This window comes from Scyliorhinus canicula, chromosome 21 (assembly GCF_902713615.1).
Source record: "Scyliorhinus canicula chromosome 21, sScyCan1.1, whole genome shotgun sequence".
NCBI lineage: Eukaryota > Metazoa > Chordata > Chondrichthyes > Carcharhiniformes > Scyliorhinidae > Scyliorhinus > Scyliorhinus canicula.
In genome coordinates, this window is record NC_052166.1 from 66,224,894 (window position 1) to 66,242,623 (window position 17,730).

General features: G+C 43.4%; 1 protein-coding gene across 5 annotated transcripts in view; it reads left to right on the top strand.

Annotated features, from left to right (window-relative positions):
* The window catches only part of odf2a (outer dense fiber of sperm tails 2a), a 47,177-nt gene that overhangs the window by 3,709 nt on the left and 25,738 nt on the right, over window positions 1-17,730 (top strand). For 4 of the 5 annotated variants that reach the window (XM_038781552.1, XM_038781551.1, XM_038781555.1 and 1 more), the window contains exons 2-9: window positions 2,639-2,752; window positions 3,230-3,349; window positions 5,277-5,450; window positions 6,656-6,843; window positions 11,966-12,095; window positions 14,195-14,326; window positions 15,216-15,290; window positions 16,202-16,273. In XM_038781552.1, the coding sequence (XP_038637480.1) occupies window positions 2,639-2,752; window positions 3,230-3,349; window positions 5,277-5,450; window positions 6,656-6,843; window positions 11,966-12,095; window positions 14,195-14,326; window positions 15,216-15,290; window positions 16,202-16,273 (1,005 nt within the window). The remainder of the gene's footprint in view (window positions 1-2,638; window positions 2,753-3,229; window positions 3,350-5,276; window positions 5,451-6,655; window positions 6,844-11,965; window positions 12,096-14,194; window positions 14,327-15,215; window positions 15,291-16,201; window positions 16,274-17,730) is intronic. The other variant, XM_038781554.1, reaches the window with a different exon arrangement.

Consider the following 17,730-nt stretch of genomic DNA (forward strand, 5'->3'; position numbering starts at 1 on the left):
AAGCTGTGGGGATAGCATGGTGGCACAGTGGTTAACACTGCCACCTCACAGTGCCGGGTACCCGAGTTCCATTCCAGCCCTGGGTGACTCTGTGTGGAGTTTGCACGTTCTTCCTGTGTCTGCGTGGGTTTCCTCCCACAGTCCAAAGATGTGCTAGTTAGGTGAATTGGCCATGCTGATATGCCGCTTAGTGTCCAAAGATGTGTAGGTTGGGTGGGGTTACAGGGGTAGGGCGGGGGATTAGATCGAGGTAGGATGCTCCTTTTGGAGGTTGGTGTAGACTCGATGGGCCAACTGGCCGCCTTGTACACTGCAGGGATTCTATTTGGTGTACACAGAGGCTGCAAAGAGATAGAGACGGCCAAAGTGAGTGTGCAGCTAGATGGCTGATTGATTATAACATAAGGAAGTGTGAAGTAGTTCACTTTCGTTGAAAGAATGGGGAAGCTGTGTTTTTGCTAAATTTAAGGGTGGCAGACTTGTGAATGTTGAAGTTCGAGGACACTTGGGTGAGCTTGTGCAAGGAACGTAAACAGTTGGCATACATGTACAGCAAGCAATTAGGAAGGCAAATGGGATTTTGGCCTTTTTTGCAACGGGATTAGAGTACATGGGGGGGGGGGGGGGAGGCTTGCGAGGGTTATACAACGTTCTAATGAGGCCATGTCTGGAGTACTGTATGCAGTTCTGGTCTCCACGTTGAAGAGAGGAACAGGCAACAAAGTAAAGTTGAAGCCCACGATCAGTGGCACAGTGCTCACAGTGCCAGGGACCCAGTTCAATTCCAGTCTTCGGTGACTATGTGGGTTTCCTCTGGGTTCTCTATTTCCTCCCACAGTCCAAAGATGTGCAGGGTAGGTGAATTGGCCGCACTAAATTGCCCTTTAATTGGAAAAAATTAATTGGGTACACTCAATTTTTTTTTAAAGTTTAGAAGAACTCGCAGAAAATTATTTTCTTTTGTGTTTGAAGAACTCGTCCTTCTCCTGTGTTTTTTTTGCGTATTGGGAATGAGACCAAATGTAGTTCAGGCACAAGAGCATTAGAGGGCAGGGTATAATTGGATATAAATTCTGTCTTTATTTTTAATATCTTTTGTTATATCGTCCATAGTTGAATGGCAAATAGTAGCTGTAGCATTTGGTGAAACCTTGCCTGTAATGCAAAGGAACTCCTGAGGAACTAGATATAGAAGTTGCAAAACTGCTATGACTGGGGGTGGGCTATAATTGCAGCATGAAAAGTTTAAATGGACTGTCTCAGTTATAAATACAAACATCAGGTTGCCAGTGAATGTACGTTGATTCTTACTTTGTACAACAAACAAATATTTGTACAGTGTCTTTATCTCCAGGGCTGCAATATAAATGCAAGGAAGTTGTACTTCATTTGTACAAAGCTATGGTCAACCCTAATTAAGGGTACTGAATTTGGTTCTGGGTACTGCACCTCCAGAAAGATTAAAAATAAATCTTTGATAAGTTGTCCTTGGACTGGGTCAATTGTCGGTCCACTATAATGATACCAGAGCTAAAAGAGTTTAAGAGCGTGTTTAAAACGGATTGTATTCCCTTGAGGATGAGAGTTGATCCAATTGAGGTGTTTAAAATGACCATGCTATTTGATTTGGTAGAAGAACCTATTTTCTCTGGTGGGAGAATTAGTGAGACCATAAAATCATAGAATTTTCAGTGCAGAAGGAGGCCATTCGGGCCATCGAGTCTGCAGCGGCCCTTGGAAAGAGCACCCCATTTAAGCCCACGCCTCCACCCTATCCCTGTAACCCCACCTAAAAATGCAGTGCACTTTTCCCACAGTGTGGTGGAAATCTGGAACTCCTTCCACCCAAAAGGATGTGAATGGTGGATCAGGGTGGTATGTGGCGCAGTGGTTATCATTGCTTCCTATGGCGCTGTGGACCCGGATTCAAATCCCGGTCCTGGGTCATGGTCCGTGTGGAGTTTACATATTCTCTCCATGTCTGCGTGGGTTTCACCCCAACAACCCAAAGATGTGCAGGTTAGGTGGATTGGCCACGCTAAATTTCCCTGTAATTGGAAAAAAATAATTGGGTGCTCTAAAATTATTATTTTAAAAGTGAATGGTGGATCAATTAAAAGTTTCAAGACTGAGATTTGTAGTTTTTTAAAAAAATATTCTTAGATTGTATAAGCATATTTAGGGACGTGAATAGTGAGTTGATGAATTTGCGATCTGATTGAACAGCCTACTTCTGTTCTTGTAGTCCTGAAGTTTGTGATATCTTTATAAGAAATTGTGAAGATCGATGTTTTGATTCTGCTTCCTTAGAAACTTCAGGAAGCTCTTTTATGCATGGAAGCGCAAACCTGGAGAAGCTCCAGTCAGTTCAGAGTGGGCTGTTGGGTTTGTATCAACCTGTGAATTGGTTTGGAGCAACTTGATCCTTTGTGGGGTTGGAAAGGAAATCCTATTGTGTATTGCTGTGTCTCCTATTGGTATGACCGCATTCAACTGCAGGTTCTCGAGGTGTAATTAGGGTGTTCTCTTTCATCATGTTTATCCTGCGTACTATGTAAAAGGATTTTTCCTGTTAGAAATTTCCTCGTTAAAAGAGGAGGCAGAAGTAATTTGATTCCTTTGTGTTCCTTTGGATCAGCCGAGAAGAGAAATGAAAACCAGAACCTCTCCTCTGCTTCATGTTCACGTTGATGAAACTACTCCTGTTCATGTTCATGTGAAAAAGAGCCCAAGACCAGCAAAGAAAGTCCAGGTAAATCACCAGAATCTTATAAGTAAATGAAAATACTAGTGTGTCTCTCAGTTGCTGTCTTGTGCACACACTCTTCCTCCATTTCCATGCCTAGCTAAAAATAAATTGCATTCTTTAATTAACAGAAATTATATTTTGCTTATTTGATTCTACCTTGGCTGACAATTGTAGCTTCATGTTTGCTAAAACATCAATCTTTGCACTGGCAGACTGCAGTTTCCAAAGGATTGTTCTTTGAAATGAAAATCACATTGTCACAAGTAGGCTTCAATAAAGTTACTGTGAAAAGCCCCTAGTCGCCACATTCCGGCGCCTGTTCGGGAAGGCTGGTACGGAAATTGAACCGTGCTGCTGGTCTGCTTTAAAAGCCAGCGATTTAGCCCAGTGTGCTAAACCAGCCAAACGTGACAAAACGTAATCTGTTAAAATTAGGCAAACATGTTGCACTGTTTTATGTTATACCTTTTGAATGTGTAGAAAAGACTGAAAGGAGCCTGGGAATGTGGTAATCTGCGAGCAACAAGTAAAGTCAAGACCAAGGTCCCATGGATTCCGCCAGGCAAAACATCTGTAACGAACGTTGGCTACAAATGGGAGGTTTGTATCAAGATTATTTTGGACACACTTGTTTTATTATTGAGGGTGCAGTTATACTATAGTTTCTGCACAGATGTTCTTATAAATCTGTGATCAATCTGACCCCAAAGGCAATGTGTGGGACACCCAACTCTCACTCACTTTTCTCAACTGTTCCACAGTTGCTGCTTGTCTGCTATGCAGTACTGGGTGAGCAGGAATCTTCTTGAATTTACTATTGAGAAGAGAGAGACCATTGACTTTGTTACCTGCTGCAAACTCTCTTGCTTAGCTGCCGACTCCAGTCCTCTGCCTGGCAACTGTCTTGAGGCCGAATCATAACTTTTCACTACCTTCATATTTGAACTTCCAGCCAATATGCACCATTGCTAAGACCGCATGATTTCTGCTCCTATGACATTATCTGACTTCATCCCTCCTCCATTCCTTTGTTACCTCAGTATTTGACTATTCCAATGCACTCCTGATCAGCTTCCCACCTTCTACTCTCTAAACTTGAGGTCATCCAAAACTGCTACTCAAGTCCTTGCCTGCGCCAGGTCCTGTTCATCCTTGTGCTCACTGACCTACATTGTCTCCTGGTTAAGTAAAGCCCTTTAATTTTAAAATTCTAATCTTCGTTTTCAGGTCTCTCCATGGTCTTGACCACCTATTTCTCTGTAAGCTCTTCCAGTTCCACATTTCTCTGCAAAATCCATAGAACATAGAACATAAAGTGCAGAAGGAGGCCATTCGGCCCATCGAGTCTGCACCGACCCACCTAAGCCCTCACTTCTACCCTATCCCCGTAACCCAATAACCCCTCCCTAACCTTTTTGGTCACTAAGGGCAATTTAGAATGGCCAATCCACCTAACCTGCATGTCTTTGGACTGTGGGACGAAACCGGAGCACCCGGAGGAAACCGACGCAGACACGGGGAGAACGCGCAGACTCCGCACAGACAGTGACCCAGCGGGGAATCGAACCTGGGACCCTGGCGCTGTGAGGCCACAAGCTATCCACTTGTGCTACTGTGCTGCCCATGCTAATCTAATTCTAGCTTCTTGAGCATCCCTGTTTTTATTTGCTTCTGTCATTGCCGATTTGTATCTTCAGCTGCCTAGGTCCTAAACTCTGAAATTTACGTCTCCTATATTTCTCTACCTGTCTATCTCCTCCTCCTCCATGGACAGTAAAGTGGTTTGCATTGCTGTCTCACAGCGCCAGGGACTTTGGTTTGATTCCGACCTTGGGTGACCTTGTCCACGTGGGTTTCCTCCAGGTACTGTGGGTTCCTCCCACAGTCTAAAGATGTACAGGTTAGGTGGAGTGGCCACGCTAATTTGCCCCTTAGTGTACAAAAGGTGGGGTTACTGGGTTGTGGGGTTAGGGTTGGGGAATGGACCTAGGCACGGTGCTCTTTCGGAGGGTTGGTGCAGACTCAATGGGCTGAATGGCATCCGCCTGCACTATAGTCATTCTACGATTCCTTCAAGATACTCCTGAAAACCTACCTGTTTGACAAAGCTTTTGTCTATTTCCAAAGATGTGCAGGTTAGGTGGATTGGCCATGCTAAATTGCCCTTAGTGTCCAAAATTGCCCTTAGTGTTAGGTGGGGTTACTGGGTTATGGGGATGGGGTGGAGGTGTGGGCTTGGGTAATGTGCTCTTTCCAAGAGCCGGTGCAGACTCGATGGGCCGAATGGCCTCCTTCTGCACTGTAAATTCTATGAAATTTGCTCTCGTATCACCTTGAGTGGCTCTGGATCCAATTTTGTTTTATATTGTTCCTGTGAAATGCAGAGGGATTTTATTATGTTAAAGGCCAAGGGGTAGTAATAAATTCAAACATCTGGTAAGTTTTTACCTTTTTCAGACATCAGGTATGTAGCGGCTGATAATTACTATATATAGATAACTATTGCTGTCATGTTTTTCTATTCCAGGGCCCAACTCATCGACTAGATATAACTCCTGTTGACACTGCTGAAAAATTCCATTCAACACTTCACCTGAGTGATCTCTCCACAGATGAAGAGGAGGCTGTACATGGGAAGATGAACGAGTATGAGAAGAAAATTGACTGTCTTATGAACCAAGTGGGATCGTTAAAAAATGAAGTAAGATTTAGCAACAGCCATGGGAAAATGCTATTTTAAAAGCTGGTAATAAATTGTGTAGTATGCCTTCCACTCCATTTATTTGGCTTTTTCTTTTTTGTTATGAATAAGTACCCAATTCATTTTTATTTTTCCCCAGCGTGGCCAATCCACATAACCTGCACATCTTTGGGTTGTGGGGTGAGGCCCACGCAGACACTGGGAGAATGTGCAAATTCCACACGGACAGTGACCTGGGGCAAGGGTCAAACCCGGGTCCTTGGGCGCCATAGGCAGCAGTGATAACCACTGTGTCAACTTGCAGCCCCTTATTTTCCTTTTTTAAAAAAATTTAGAGTAACCAATTATTTTTTTCCAATTAAGGGGTAATTTAGCATGGCCAATCCGCCTACCATGCACATCTTTGCGTCGTGGGGGTGAAACCCACGCAGAAACGGGGAGAATGTGCAAATTCCACACAGTGATCCAGAGCCGGGATCGAACCTGGGTCCTCGGTGCAGTAGGCAACAGTGCTAGCCACGGTGCCGCCCTTATTTTTCTTTTTTAAAAGATATTTAATTCCAAATGTAAACAATATTAACAACACATTCCATCAAAACAGAGTTAACAGTTTGTACATTTTTCCTCTTCTAGCCCCCCAACCGACAAACAGCTCCTCAAATATTGTCATGACCAGCGTCCACCGTACCTCAAAGCCCTCTTCGGACCCCCTTCAGATAAATTTTATTTTTTACAACCGGAGAAATCTGTACAGGTCCCCCAGCCAGGCCGCAACCCCTGATGGTGTATCTGACCTCCGCTTCAAAATAATCCATCGACGGGCAATCAAAGAGGCGAAGGCCATGACATTGGCCACCTTTCCCTCCAGCGGCTCTGAAACCCCAAAGACCGCCACTATAGGGGTCTGGCTTCACCTCAGCTCCGTCTATCCTTGATAAGGTGGTTCCAAACCGTCTCCCAGAAGCTTCCCAACCTCTTACAACCCCATACAGATCTATTTTCAACTATATTTTTTGACTGGTGTTGATTGTGTTTGTTTTTCATCGCCCCATATCTCTTGGGATGGGAAGGAAGGCAAATCTCTGATTTTTAACTTTGGTTCTCATTATTGGCAGTAAGCTCAGCCACCTATGTCGTTTTTGTAAGTTGTTATCCCAAAGCCCCAAATTATCTTCCTCTCTGGTTCTTGTTTTTTTTTTCTTCAGATCGAGCTGAGGAAGAAAAATCACCTGTTGGAACAACGAGAGGAGGAGTTGAATGTGTCCAAGAGGTTGATTGAAGAGAAAGAGGAGGAATTAGCAGAAGTCACCAAGGAGCTGGTTCTTAGAGAGCACAAGAATGAGCTGCTTCAAAGAGACATTGAGATGATGAAAGAGGAACCGGATATTTCCTGGTACAGGATTTGTAACTAATTTTCTCCTTGACTTCTGCTAGGACTAAGATGATGGCACTCTGAGCCATGAATGTTGCTTTGCAACAGGGGATATATTTGTAGTTGAGCAAAATTGATTGGGTGACTCCCTGGGTGATATAATGAAGTGGACACCCTGGCTAAGAACAGGTAAAATGTAGATTCAATGGGCTTGCAGAGCCATTGGTGGAATTGAGCCATCCAAAATAAAGATATTGGGGTGAAATTGATTTTTGGCGAAAGCATGAATTAAAAAAAATTAATTAGATGTCTCCCAAATTTCTTTTAAACAACGGACCCCTCAAATAACAGAAAAAATGGTGCAAAATCGGCACAGACAGAACAAGAGTAATTTCCAGCATAAATAGAAGCAAAACTGTACAGAATAGATTCTGAACAGGAAATTTGAGGGACCAGAGCCTCTCGCTTAAATTCTGGATCAATCCGGCAGCAAGTTAGCACAGTGGGTGGGGGCAGGGAGGGAGCGGGAATCATATTAATGCAGAGGCAAAGTATTGCGATTCAGACTAACAACAAAAGATGAATTGAATTGAAATTAGAAGAATTTGCTCATATAAAGCCGAACAGGAGCATGTCAGCCAAAGTGGAACCTATGAATTACCATCTGTTACTGGGCGGAATACGGCCTTTTGGCCAAGTCATTGGCCATCAGCCAACCAATCAAATCCGAGTCCCATCCCTCCGGTGCCACCGAGCCTGAGCTCTGTTGTCCAAAACTATCACCATATATAATAATAATAATGATCCTTATTAGTAATAATCTTTATTGTCACAAGTAGGCTTACATTAACACTGCAATGAAGTTACTGTGAAAAGCCCCTAGTACCCACATTCTGGCACCTGTTCGGGTACATTGAGGGAAAATTCAGAATGTCCAATTCACCTAATTTACCCCCTCTAATTCTAAGGCTGTGCCCACGGGTCCTCGTCTCCTCGCCTAACGGAAACAGTTTCTTTGCGTCCACCCTTTCTAAGCCATGTATTATCTTGTAAGTTTCTATTAGATCTCCCCTACCTTCTAAACTCCAATGAATACAATCCCAGGATCCTCAGCCGTTCATCATATGTTAGACCCGCCATTCCAGGGATCATCTGTGTGAATCTCCGCTGGACACGCTCCAGTGCCAGTATGTCCTTCCTGAGATGTGGGGCCCAAAACTGGACACAGTACTCCAAATGGGGCCTAACCAGAGCCTTATAAAGGCTCAATAGCACATCGCTGCTTTTATATTCCAACCCTCTTGAGATAAATGACAACATTGCATTCGCTTTCTTAATCACAGATTCAACCTGCATGTTTACCTTTAGGGAATCCTCGACTAGCACTCCCAGATCCCTTTGTACTTTGGCATTATGAATTTTCTCACCGTTTAGAAAGTAGTCTATGCTTGGATTCTTTTTTCCAAAGTGCAAGACCTCACATTTTCTCACGTTGAATTGCATCAGCCATTTCCTGCACCACTCTCCCAAACTGTCTAGATCCTTCTGCAGCCTCCCCACTTCCTCAGCACTACCTGCCTGACCACCTAACTTCGTATCATCGTTTTATAGTTCATCATAGTTCGAAGGGGACGTTCCTCATCAAGACTGAGAACCAATCGGATTAACTCTATGGCCACAATGCCTTTACCAACTGGATACCTTCTCCAGAATATAGAAAAGAAAAGAAAGGCCAACAAGGAAATGGGAATCTAATGCACCTTCCGCATTTTACACCCATCCATAAAGACCTGTATCCATCAGCAGGACCCCTTCGGCAATGATGCCACTGAGTCCTGCCATGATTAATGTTTGGATGCTAAAAGAAAGATGACGGATAATAAGCACACGGCATATCTACCATGACTAATATAAGATAATACAATAAGCATCCCCGAAACACTCCAGGAGAAGCAGAAGACATTCAATCAATGCACATATAATAGCAACTCCCTTTAACAGGACGATTATATCAGACAACACCATGATAGGGCAAGAGTCCAGATTAGAGCTCAAGTTGGTCCGAGTTGCAAGCCATTAATCCAAATCCTTGCCCCTCATGGATTGAATCAAAGCCAAGGTCAGATTATCGAACGACTTGACAAGAGTTGTCGGATACAATATTCAGGGTCACAGGATAAAGCATAACATAGCTCCAGCAGCCTTGAGTTGCCTTCAAACTTAATTGAAGCCTCGTCGCTTGTCCTGGAAGAAGGAAATCCTCACTCCTTCATGGAGCCAGGCCTCGCCTCCCTTTACCGTCTCCAGGACCTTCTGGTGAGTTTGAAGGTTGTGGAAGCGAATGATTAAGGGCCTGAGATTAAAAACCGTTCCTTGGCCTCAAAAGATCAGGTACGATGCACCCTTTCTAATTTGAAACGCCCAGCCTTTGCATCAGCTTGAGTTGAACCTAACGGGTGCCTTACCCTCCACAACTTCTGGCAGACCAACAATTTGGACATTCTCTCTCCGACCTCTATTCTCCAGGACCTCTGCCATGCCACTTAGCCGGTTTTTCAAGGACTGAATTCTTGCCTCCGCAGAGGCAGCAGCATGTTCAACTTACAGGAGTCTCTCCTCCATATCATCAAGCCGCTTAATTGTGTTTTGCAACTCGGACTCGTGAGCACATAGAACACACCGGATAACGTTGGCAGTCAACATTTTCGCCACTTCCAAGAGACCCCTGGAGAGCACTGGGTTGAGAGACCTTCCGAGGATCAGGCTACCATATTAAGAGGACAGCTGAATCCGACTAAAATCAATTATAAATTTGGCTGAAGCTAGGAAGAACAAAGGCTGATTCATTGGGCTAATTAATGTGTAGGTGGATAATACTTGAATGTTTTAGTTAAGTCCTGAGGCTGTTGCTATTTACAATGTATCAAGTGACTTGAAAGCAGGAAATTAAATCCTAAGTTTGCAATGGGAGGTACTGCAAACGGCAGAAAATAAGCTGGTCGGATACAAAAGGACAGGGTGGATTGACTGATAAATGGCAAATATCGTCTGACAACAATAATACTACAAGAACATTATAAAACAAAAAATAACACTGGGCTACATTAGGAGGTATTGGGTCAAATAACCAAGATCTTGGGCAAAGGGGTAGGTTTTAGAAATGTTTTACGGGCGGAAAGCAAGGTAGAGAGGTGGGAGGAGGGAATTCTACAACCTACGCAGGGAAGACACATAATGGATTCAGTCTTTCTATATTTAATTGGATGCAGCACTGTGGTTAACACTGCTGCATCATTGTGCCAGGGACATGGTTTCGATTCCGGCCTTGGGTGACTGCATGGGTTTCCTCTGGGTGCTGCGGTTTCCTCCCATGGCCCAAAGATGTGCAGGTTGGGTAGATTGGCCGTGCAAAATTTGTCCCTTGGTGTCCAAATATGTGCAGGTTGGGTGGGATTATGGGGATAGGGCAAGGGAGTGGGCCTAGGTAGGGTGCTCTTTCAGAGAGTCAGTGCAGACTCAATGGGCCAAATGGCCTCCTGCGCTGTAGGGTTTCTATGCATTCTACATTTCTGCTCACCCAGTATTGGATGTTGGATAAGCAGTCTAATAATATACTCTTATTAGTGTCACAAGTAGGCTTATATTAACACTGCAATGAAGTTACTGTGAAAATCCCGTAGTTACAGTCCCTGGCGCTGTGAAGCAACAGTGCTAACCGCTGCTACCATGCTGCCCTCCGAAAAATTTGATGTCAGAGAGCCAACGCAAATAATGCTTGATGTAAATTGATGATATACTGAGGGGATTAAGAAAATACCTGTAAATACCATCACAGTCCCAGAGGACCTTAGCTACACTCCCCTTGAGAGCTGACGTGTGGTCGGGGACAATGTATAGAAGGTGGGGCCCTTGTGAATAATATCAGCCGGTATGGGAATTGAACCCACATTGTTGGTATTGCTCCACATCACAAACCAGCCATCCAGCTAACTGAGCGAAACAAAAATGCCTGTAGACATCGGATGTTGCTTATTTGCATTTCACAAAGACATAGCAGAAGTGGAGAAATTGAGAGAAGTGGCGGTAAGGTAGCACTGGGTGTCATGAACATACATGTGCAGACTTAATGCCATGTTTACAGTTGATGTCATTGAGGGGTAGCATGTCGATGAGAAACAGGGGGCCAAGGATAGATCCTTGGGGAATACCAGAGGTAACTGTCTAGGAGCAGGAAGATAAGCTATTGAAGTGATACTTTGGCTATGGTAAGATTAGAATTGAACCTTGTGAGAGAAGTTCCATCTAGGTGGTCAACAGTGGAGAGATGTTGGAGATGGATAAAAGCAAATTACTGAGGATGCTGCAATCTGAAACAAAAACAGAAAATACTGGACAATTCAGCAGGTCTGACAGCATCTGGAGAGAGAAGGGAGCTAATGTTTATAGTCCAGTTGACACTTTCAGTGTCAAAGACTGCAAACCGGTCAAGAAGAATGAAGAGGGCTAATTTACCTATTTTGCAGTCACATAATGTAAGGAGAAAAATAACAATTTTCAGAATATATAAGCAATAATTAAGCAATATAAAATATATAAGCAATAAACAATCTGAAAATTATTGAGGTTTTTTAAAATTTAAAGTACCCAATTTTTTTCCCAATTAAGGGACAATTTAGCGTGGCCAATCCACCTAGCCTGCACATCTTTGGGTTGTGGGGGCGAAACCTTCACAAACATGGGGATAATGTGCAAACTCCACACGGACAGTGACCTGGGCCGATTTGAACCTGGAACCTTGTTGCCCTGAGACAGCAGTGCTAACCACTGCACCACCAGGCTGTCCTTCCTCTCCTTTGCTTACTTGTCTTCCGAAATCTCAATGGCTGGAATTTTCTGGCTGTTTATATTGGCGGTGCACCCCCGCTACAGGTTCCTGGAGGCGAGAGTGCATTCAACGCAAAGCCTGTTTGACAGTGGCGGGAGCAGAAAATTCTACCTCTGAAATAAGCAGCAGATTGCGTGGAAAATCCCGCCCATAATCTTTGTTTCATTTCTGCTTCATATCCACTTCTGTCTTGCTTTAAAATAATACAATTTAAAATGTCTTGCCACACATATTATCACTTCTGCTTGTTGTTCACAGCTTAGAAAAGAAGCCCTGGCGGAAAGATCAGGACACCTTGTTGAAAATGCTGGTTGAGGCTGAGTTGGATGGGGCAGCTGCAGCCAAACAGGTTGCAGCCCTGCGCAGTGCCATCAGTAAATTGCGCACGGTGAGTACAATATTTATTTTACCCTTCCAGCTTGCATTTTGATGCCTTTCATCCTGGCACATCCCATATTGCTAATGGGGAACTGCAAATGCTGAACACGTGAAACAAAATTGATTGTCAGAAAGGTTAAATGTTTTTACATGATCCTTCATGTGATTTGATAAATCTGTCCTTCTCATCACCTGCCAATTTCCATTGTTTTCTTTTTTACTTGGGTGTTTCTTTAATAGCGTTTTATTGCCAGAACTAAAAAGTTTCTAAAACATGTAGCATTAAGTATGTATAGAGCTCCGAGACAAGGAGGTAAAAGAGAAGAATGTCACGGCTATCTTTGTGAACAATTTTGAAGCTAAATCTATTGGTTTAGTGATTACCCATGTGTTTTTGCCTTGTGCTGTCCAAGAGGACTGTATCACCGATCAGCATCAGTATGGTCCTGCAAAGAATTGGGTTAAAACCAAAACCACTGTTTACCTGGAGAGTACTGTTGGGAGACTGGATCAGGCAATTCAGCATTAAGATTGTTGAAGTTAGGGCAGCACGGTGGCGCAGTGGGTTAGCACTGTGGCCTCACGGCGCTGAGGTCCCAGGTTCGATCCCGGCTCTGGGTCACTGACCGTGTGATGTTTGCACATTCTCCCCGTGTCTGCGTGGGTTTCGCCCCCACAACCCAAAAATGTGCCAGCTAGGTGGATTGGCCACGCTAAATTGCCCCTTAATTGGAAAAAATGAATTGGGTACTCTAAATTTATAAAAAGAATTTAAAAAAAAAAAAGATTGTTGAAGAACTGGGCGGTACAGTGGCGCAGTGGTTAGCACTGCTGCCTCACGGCACTGGGGACCCGGGTTTGATCCTGGCCCCGGGTCACTATCCATATGGAGTTTGCACATTCTCCCCATGTCTGCGTGGGTCTCACCCCCACAACCCAAAGGTGTGCAGCGTAGGTGGATTGGCTACCCTCAAATAAAAAAACGATTCTAATCACTATCCGCTTTATATCTTTATTTTACAACTTTGCACGCCTCTGAAACCTCCCTTGATCAACAACGTTACCCCACCTCCTTTCCCCTTTGGTCTGTTCCGTTGGAAAGTTGAGCACCCATCTTGATCACCCTGCAACCATGTTTTTGTAATAGCTAATACACCAAACCCCTATGTTGTAATCTGAGCTTTCAACTCCTCTTGTTGAAAATGCTTCAAGCATTCAGATAAAGAACATATAGCTTTGATTTTTTTTTTTTACAGTTATTTACACCTCTGGATTTACTGTGTTGCATATTGTAGGTTTATGTTACCTGCTCCAGCTTGTCACACTGTGACCATCAAGTTCTTCTTCGCTATTCTGCACCATGCTCTATCACATACCCCTCATTTTTTAAATCTTCCGTTCTTGGACCCTCTCCTCCCCCTAGTTAGGTCTCTTCTTTGAGTCCTTGGTGCAATATAATGTTCGTATGATCTGTCGATCTTTTTGAGTGTTGTTGGAGCTGTACTCACCCAGGCAAGGGAAATTATGATTGATACATTACCTGTTAATTATGTGGCAGAGCACAAGAGGATGCATTTGCTAGCCTATTAGAGGAGATCACTAAGAAATGGTGGGTGATGTGATGATTCTGTTAGAAGCGAGGATGAGCAACAATAAATAAGCAATTATGATTTTGTGGGAAGAGTTCCCCAGCAGTTTTGTGGTGACCGTGGAGAATAATTATTTTCCCCTAGAAAGTTGAATACTGCATTATGAACTTGCTTAATACTGAGTACAGGTATACTGTTCGCCATTGCTCAGAAACAGTTGAAAGCAGACTTGGCTGTGTGATTTTTCTTAATGCAAATTTCTAACATTGGCTGTGTCATTTTGATTGAGGAAAGGAAGAATTGAGAGGGGATAAAAAGCTTTGCATTTGTAATGTGCCTTTCAGGATCACTGGACGTCACAGAGTGCTTTACAGCCAATTTTAGCACATTTGAAGTGGGATTACTATTTTGACATAGGAACTGTATAAGAGGATGACTCAGTGTATTTTTCAGGGTCTTTTCGAATGAGTTGCTCCTCCATATGCATCTGTAGCAACTTCACATTTTTCTATATTTTAAGGAGAAGCCAATATCTATGTCAGAAAGTAATCTGCTATCGCGGCAGAAGGAGTTGTTACTGCAGAAACTGGAAACCTTTGACGCAACAAATCGATCGGTTCGGCAGCTACTTAAGGAACATCATTCTCAGGAGGTGAGGTTTTAACAGTCTCGGGGTAATTTTGATTTTGTTCTGTAGCGTATTCAATTGAAAAGCTTTCTGAAGATTTCACTTTATTGTTTGGATTTCGATTATCGTTTCAGATCATTTGACGTATCTAAGGTGACTTTTTAAAAAACTGTCAACAAAAGCTCAGTGGTAGCGCTCCCGCCTCCAAATTCGATGTAGTCATGGGTGGGTTGAAGTCGTACCACAACACTTTTGAGTACAATCCAGGCTCATTGTTCAGTTCAATACTGAAGGAGTGGAAGGCCATCAGAAGTTCTGTCTTTCAGATCAGACTTAATCCTGCCTACCCTCGGATGGGCACACAAGATTTTGTGGCACCATTTTGAAGAGCAAGGGAGTTCATCCCAGGATCCTGACCAATATTTATCCCTCAAAACCCATCACTAAAACTGAATCAAAAGCAGAATGGTACAGATGCTGAAAATCTGAAATAAAACCAGAAAATATTGGAAATACGTCGCAAGCCTGGTAGTATTTGTGGAGACAGAAAATGGATTATCTAAAAGTGATTATGTAAAATCTAAAACTGAGTATATTATTACATTGCTGTGTGGGAGCTTGCTGTGTAAATACCGGCTGCTTTGTTTCTTTCATTACAACAGTGACTACATTGCAGACGTACAGGTGTCTTGGGACATCCACGAGTCTTTTTAAAATTATTTTTAAATGGGCTTTCAAAACCTGAAAGGATTTCTTTTAACTGTTTCCAATGCATGTTTACATCGTATCTTGTTCATATCGTGGTTGCAGCATATTCATTTCACAGAATGCTGGCAAAGAACCATTTTGTTCAGGTCTTTCAGTGTATTTAGATAGAGCTGCATTGTATAATTTCCCCTTATCTTGTTAACAGACTGACGCCTCGAGGCTGCTTGAGCAAAAGGAAGCACTCCTTGAAAAGCTGGCCCAGTCAGAAGCAGAAAATGCAGTGAGTGGAGCTGATTGCACTTTGGTGATGTTGTATGTGGGTTGGGGAAAGCGAATGACACCTGGGTCCTGCTTATTCAGAGTGATATGGATTGTGCCCTCAGAAATAGCTCGTTAGGTGAAACAAAATGTATTTCCCAGCAGCTCCACCATTGGATAATCCCTTGGACACTTGTATGTGCATGTGTGAGAAATAGTTTCAACTGTATTGCCACCCATGTTCAAGGAGCCTGCCAAGGCACGCACATGAACAATTCTTAGTTGGGTGAGGGAGAGGCTGATTCCTGTAGAGAAATCAAGGTATAACTATTATCAAGGATAATAAAATGCCTATGATCACACTAGAGGTATACTGCAATAGCTTTCATTTATCTAGCACCTCAAATATAGCAAAATAACCCAAGGCATAATCGCACTAAAATGGTCAACTGGACTAAGGAAGAGGACAGTGGTAACAGTGACTAAAATCTTGGTCAGAAACATTTTTTAAAATATATTTTATTCCAACCCCCCCACAAACATGTCAACGTAGCACAAAATAAACAAAGTACATACAGATTCCAATCTGGGGAAGAAACAGTCACCTTCCACTCTCCTCACACTTTATCCATCAAAGTCCCCCATTAATTGGATAAAAAGATCCAAAACTGGCACCTCAAGGCAGGAACCACCTTGTGTGCGACCGATCAAATCATGGTCACCACCGGAAGTCCCTTGGTCAGACACACAAAAGAGTAATTTACATGCATAGCAATATATCTATATTTAAATGGTACCACTGTAAATATGTAATGTAAGGACCTGAAAACTGGCAGTCAGGAGATTAATGCATCACATACACAGGTATACAGAAAACATGGATATTCTGAAACCTCATAAGTTGTATTTAATTTTTTTCATGCCACTGTTCAGCGCTTGTCAATGAAACTGCAGGAGATTGAAAATCAGATTGACCAACTCCATATTCAGTATCAAACAGAAAAGGTGAGTGTGCAGTGGTGAGGGGAGGGGTTGAAGTAGCATCACTGAAGTGAGCTGACTGTTTTCTCTTTATAATGTATTGTATTCGATCCCATGTCCTATTTTAGGGTCTATCCTATGAAGAGAGATTGAGCAGTTTAGGCCTATACTCTCTCGAGTTTAGAAGAATGAGAGGAGATCTAATTGAGGTGTATAAGATGATGGGTGTTGACAAAGTTGATGTGCATTGGCTGTTGCCTCCTTTGGGGCAATCTGGAACAAGAGGTTATTGTTTTAGGATGAGGGGTAGCAAATTTAGAACATGAGAAGGAAATACTTCTCAAAAGAGTCTCAAATCTGTGGAATTCAGTACCCCAGAGTGCAGTGGATGCCAGGACAGATTTTTAAATTAGAAATGGCTTGAAGGGTTATGGAGAATGGGCAACAAAGTGGGGTGAATGACCTCCTTCTGCTCCTAGTTTTATGAATGATTTCTTGTGGCTAATAATTGCGAGAGCAGTGGCCTCTTTGCTTTAACACAATTTATTTTATGCAAAAGCTCGCACACAATGTTCAAGCACATTTTCTTTCCATATTGTGCCATTCGGTTAGCTTTACACTCTTCCCTTGTGGGTTGGAGAATCTTTGTCCTCTCTCAATGAGCAAGACTTTCCACCAGGAGCAAAGGATAACTGATTTTACCCTATATTGCCATATCATCACTGTCTTCAGAAAAGAGTGAGTAGGGCGGCAGGGTAGCACAAGTGGTTAGCACAGTTGCTTCACAGCGTCAGGGTTCCGGGTTCGATTCCCGGCTTGGGTCAGTGTCTGCGGAGTCTGCACGTTAGAAACATAGACAGAGAACAGTACAGCACAGAACAGGCCCTTCGGCCCTCGATGTTGTGCCGAGCAATGATCACCCTACTCAATCCCACGTATCCACCCTATACCAGTAACCCAACAACCCCCATTAACCTTATATTTTTTAGGACACTAAGGGCAATTTAGCCTGGCCAATCCACCTAACCCGCACATCTTTGGACTGTGGGAGGAAACCGGAGCACCCGGAGGAAACCCACGCACACATGGGGAGGACGTGCAGACTCCGCACAGACAGTGACCCAGCCGGGAATCGAACCTGGGACCCTGGAGCTGTGAAGCATTTATGCTAACCACCATGCTACCGTGCTGCCCAAGTTCTCCCTGTGTCTGCGTGGGTTTCCTCCGGGTGCTCCAGTTTCCTCCCACAAGTCCCGAAGGACGTGCTGTTGGGTGGTTTGGATGTTCTGGGTTCTCCGTCAGTGTGGCCGAACAGGCGCTAGAATGTGTGGCGACTAGGGGATTTTCACAGTGGCTTCATTGCAGTGTTAATGTGGGCCGACTTGTGACAATAAATTTTTTTAATTTTTTTTTTAAAAGAAAGTGAGAGTAGCAGCAAGCCACAGACCTGATGAGTCACTTCCTTGCCTCCAAATTCATCT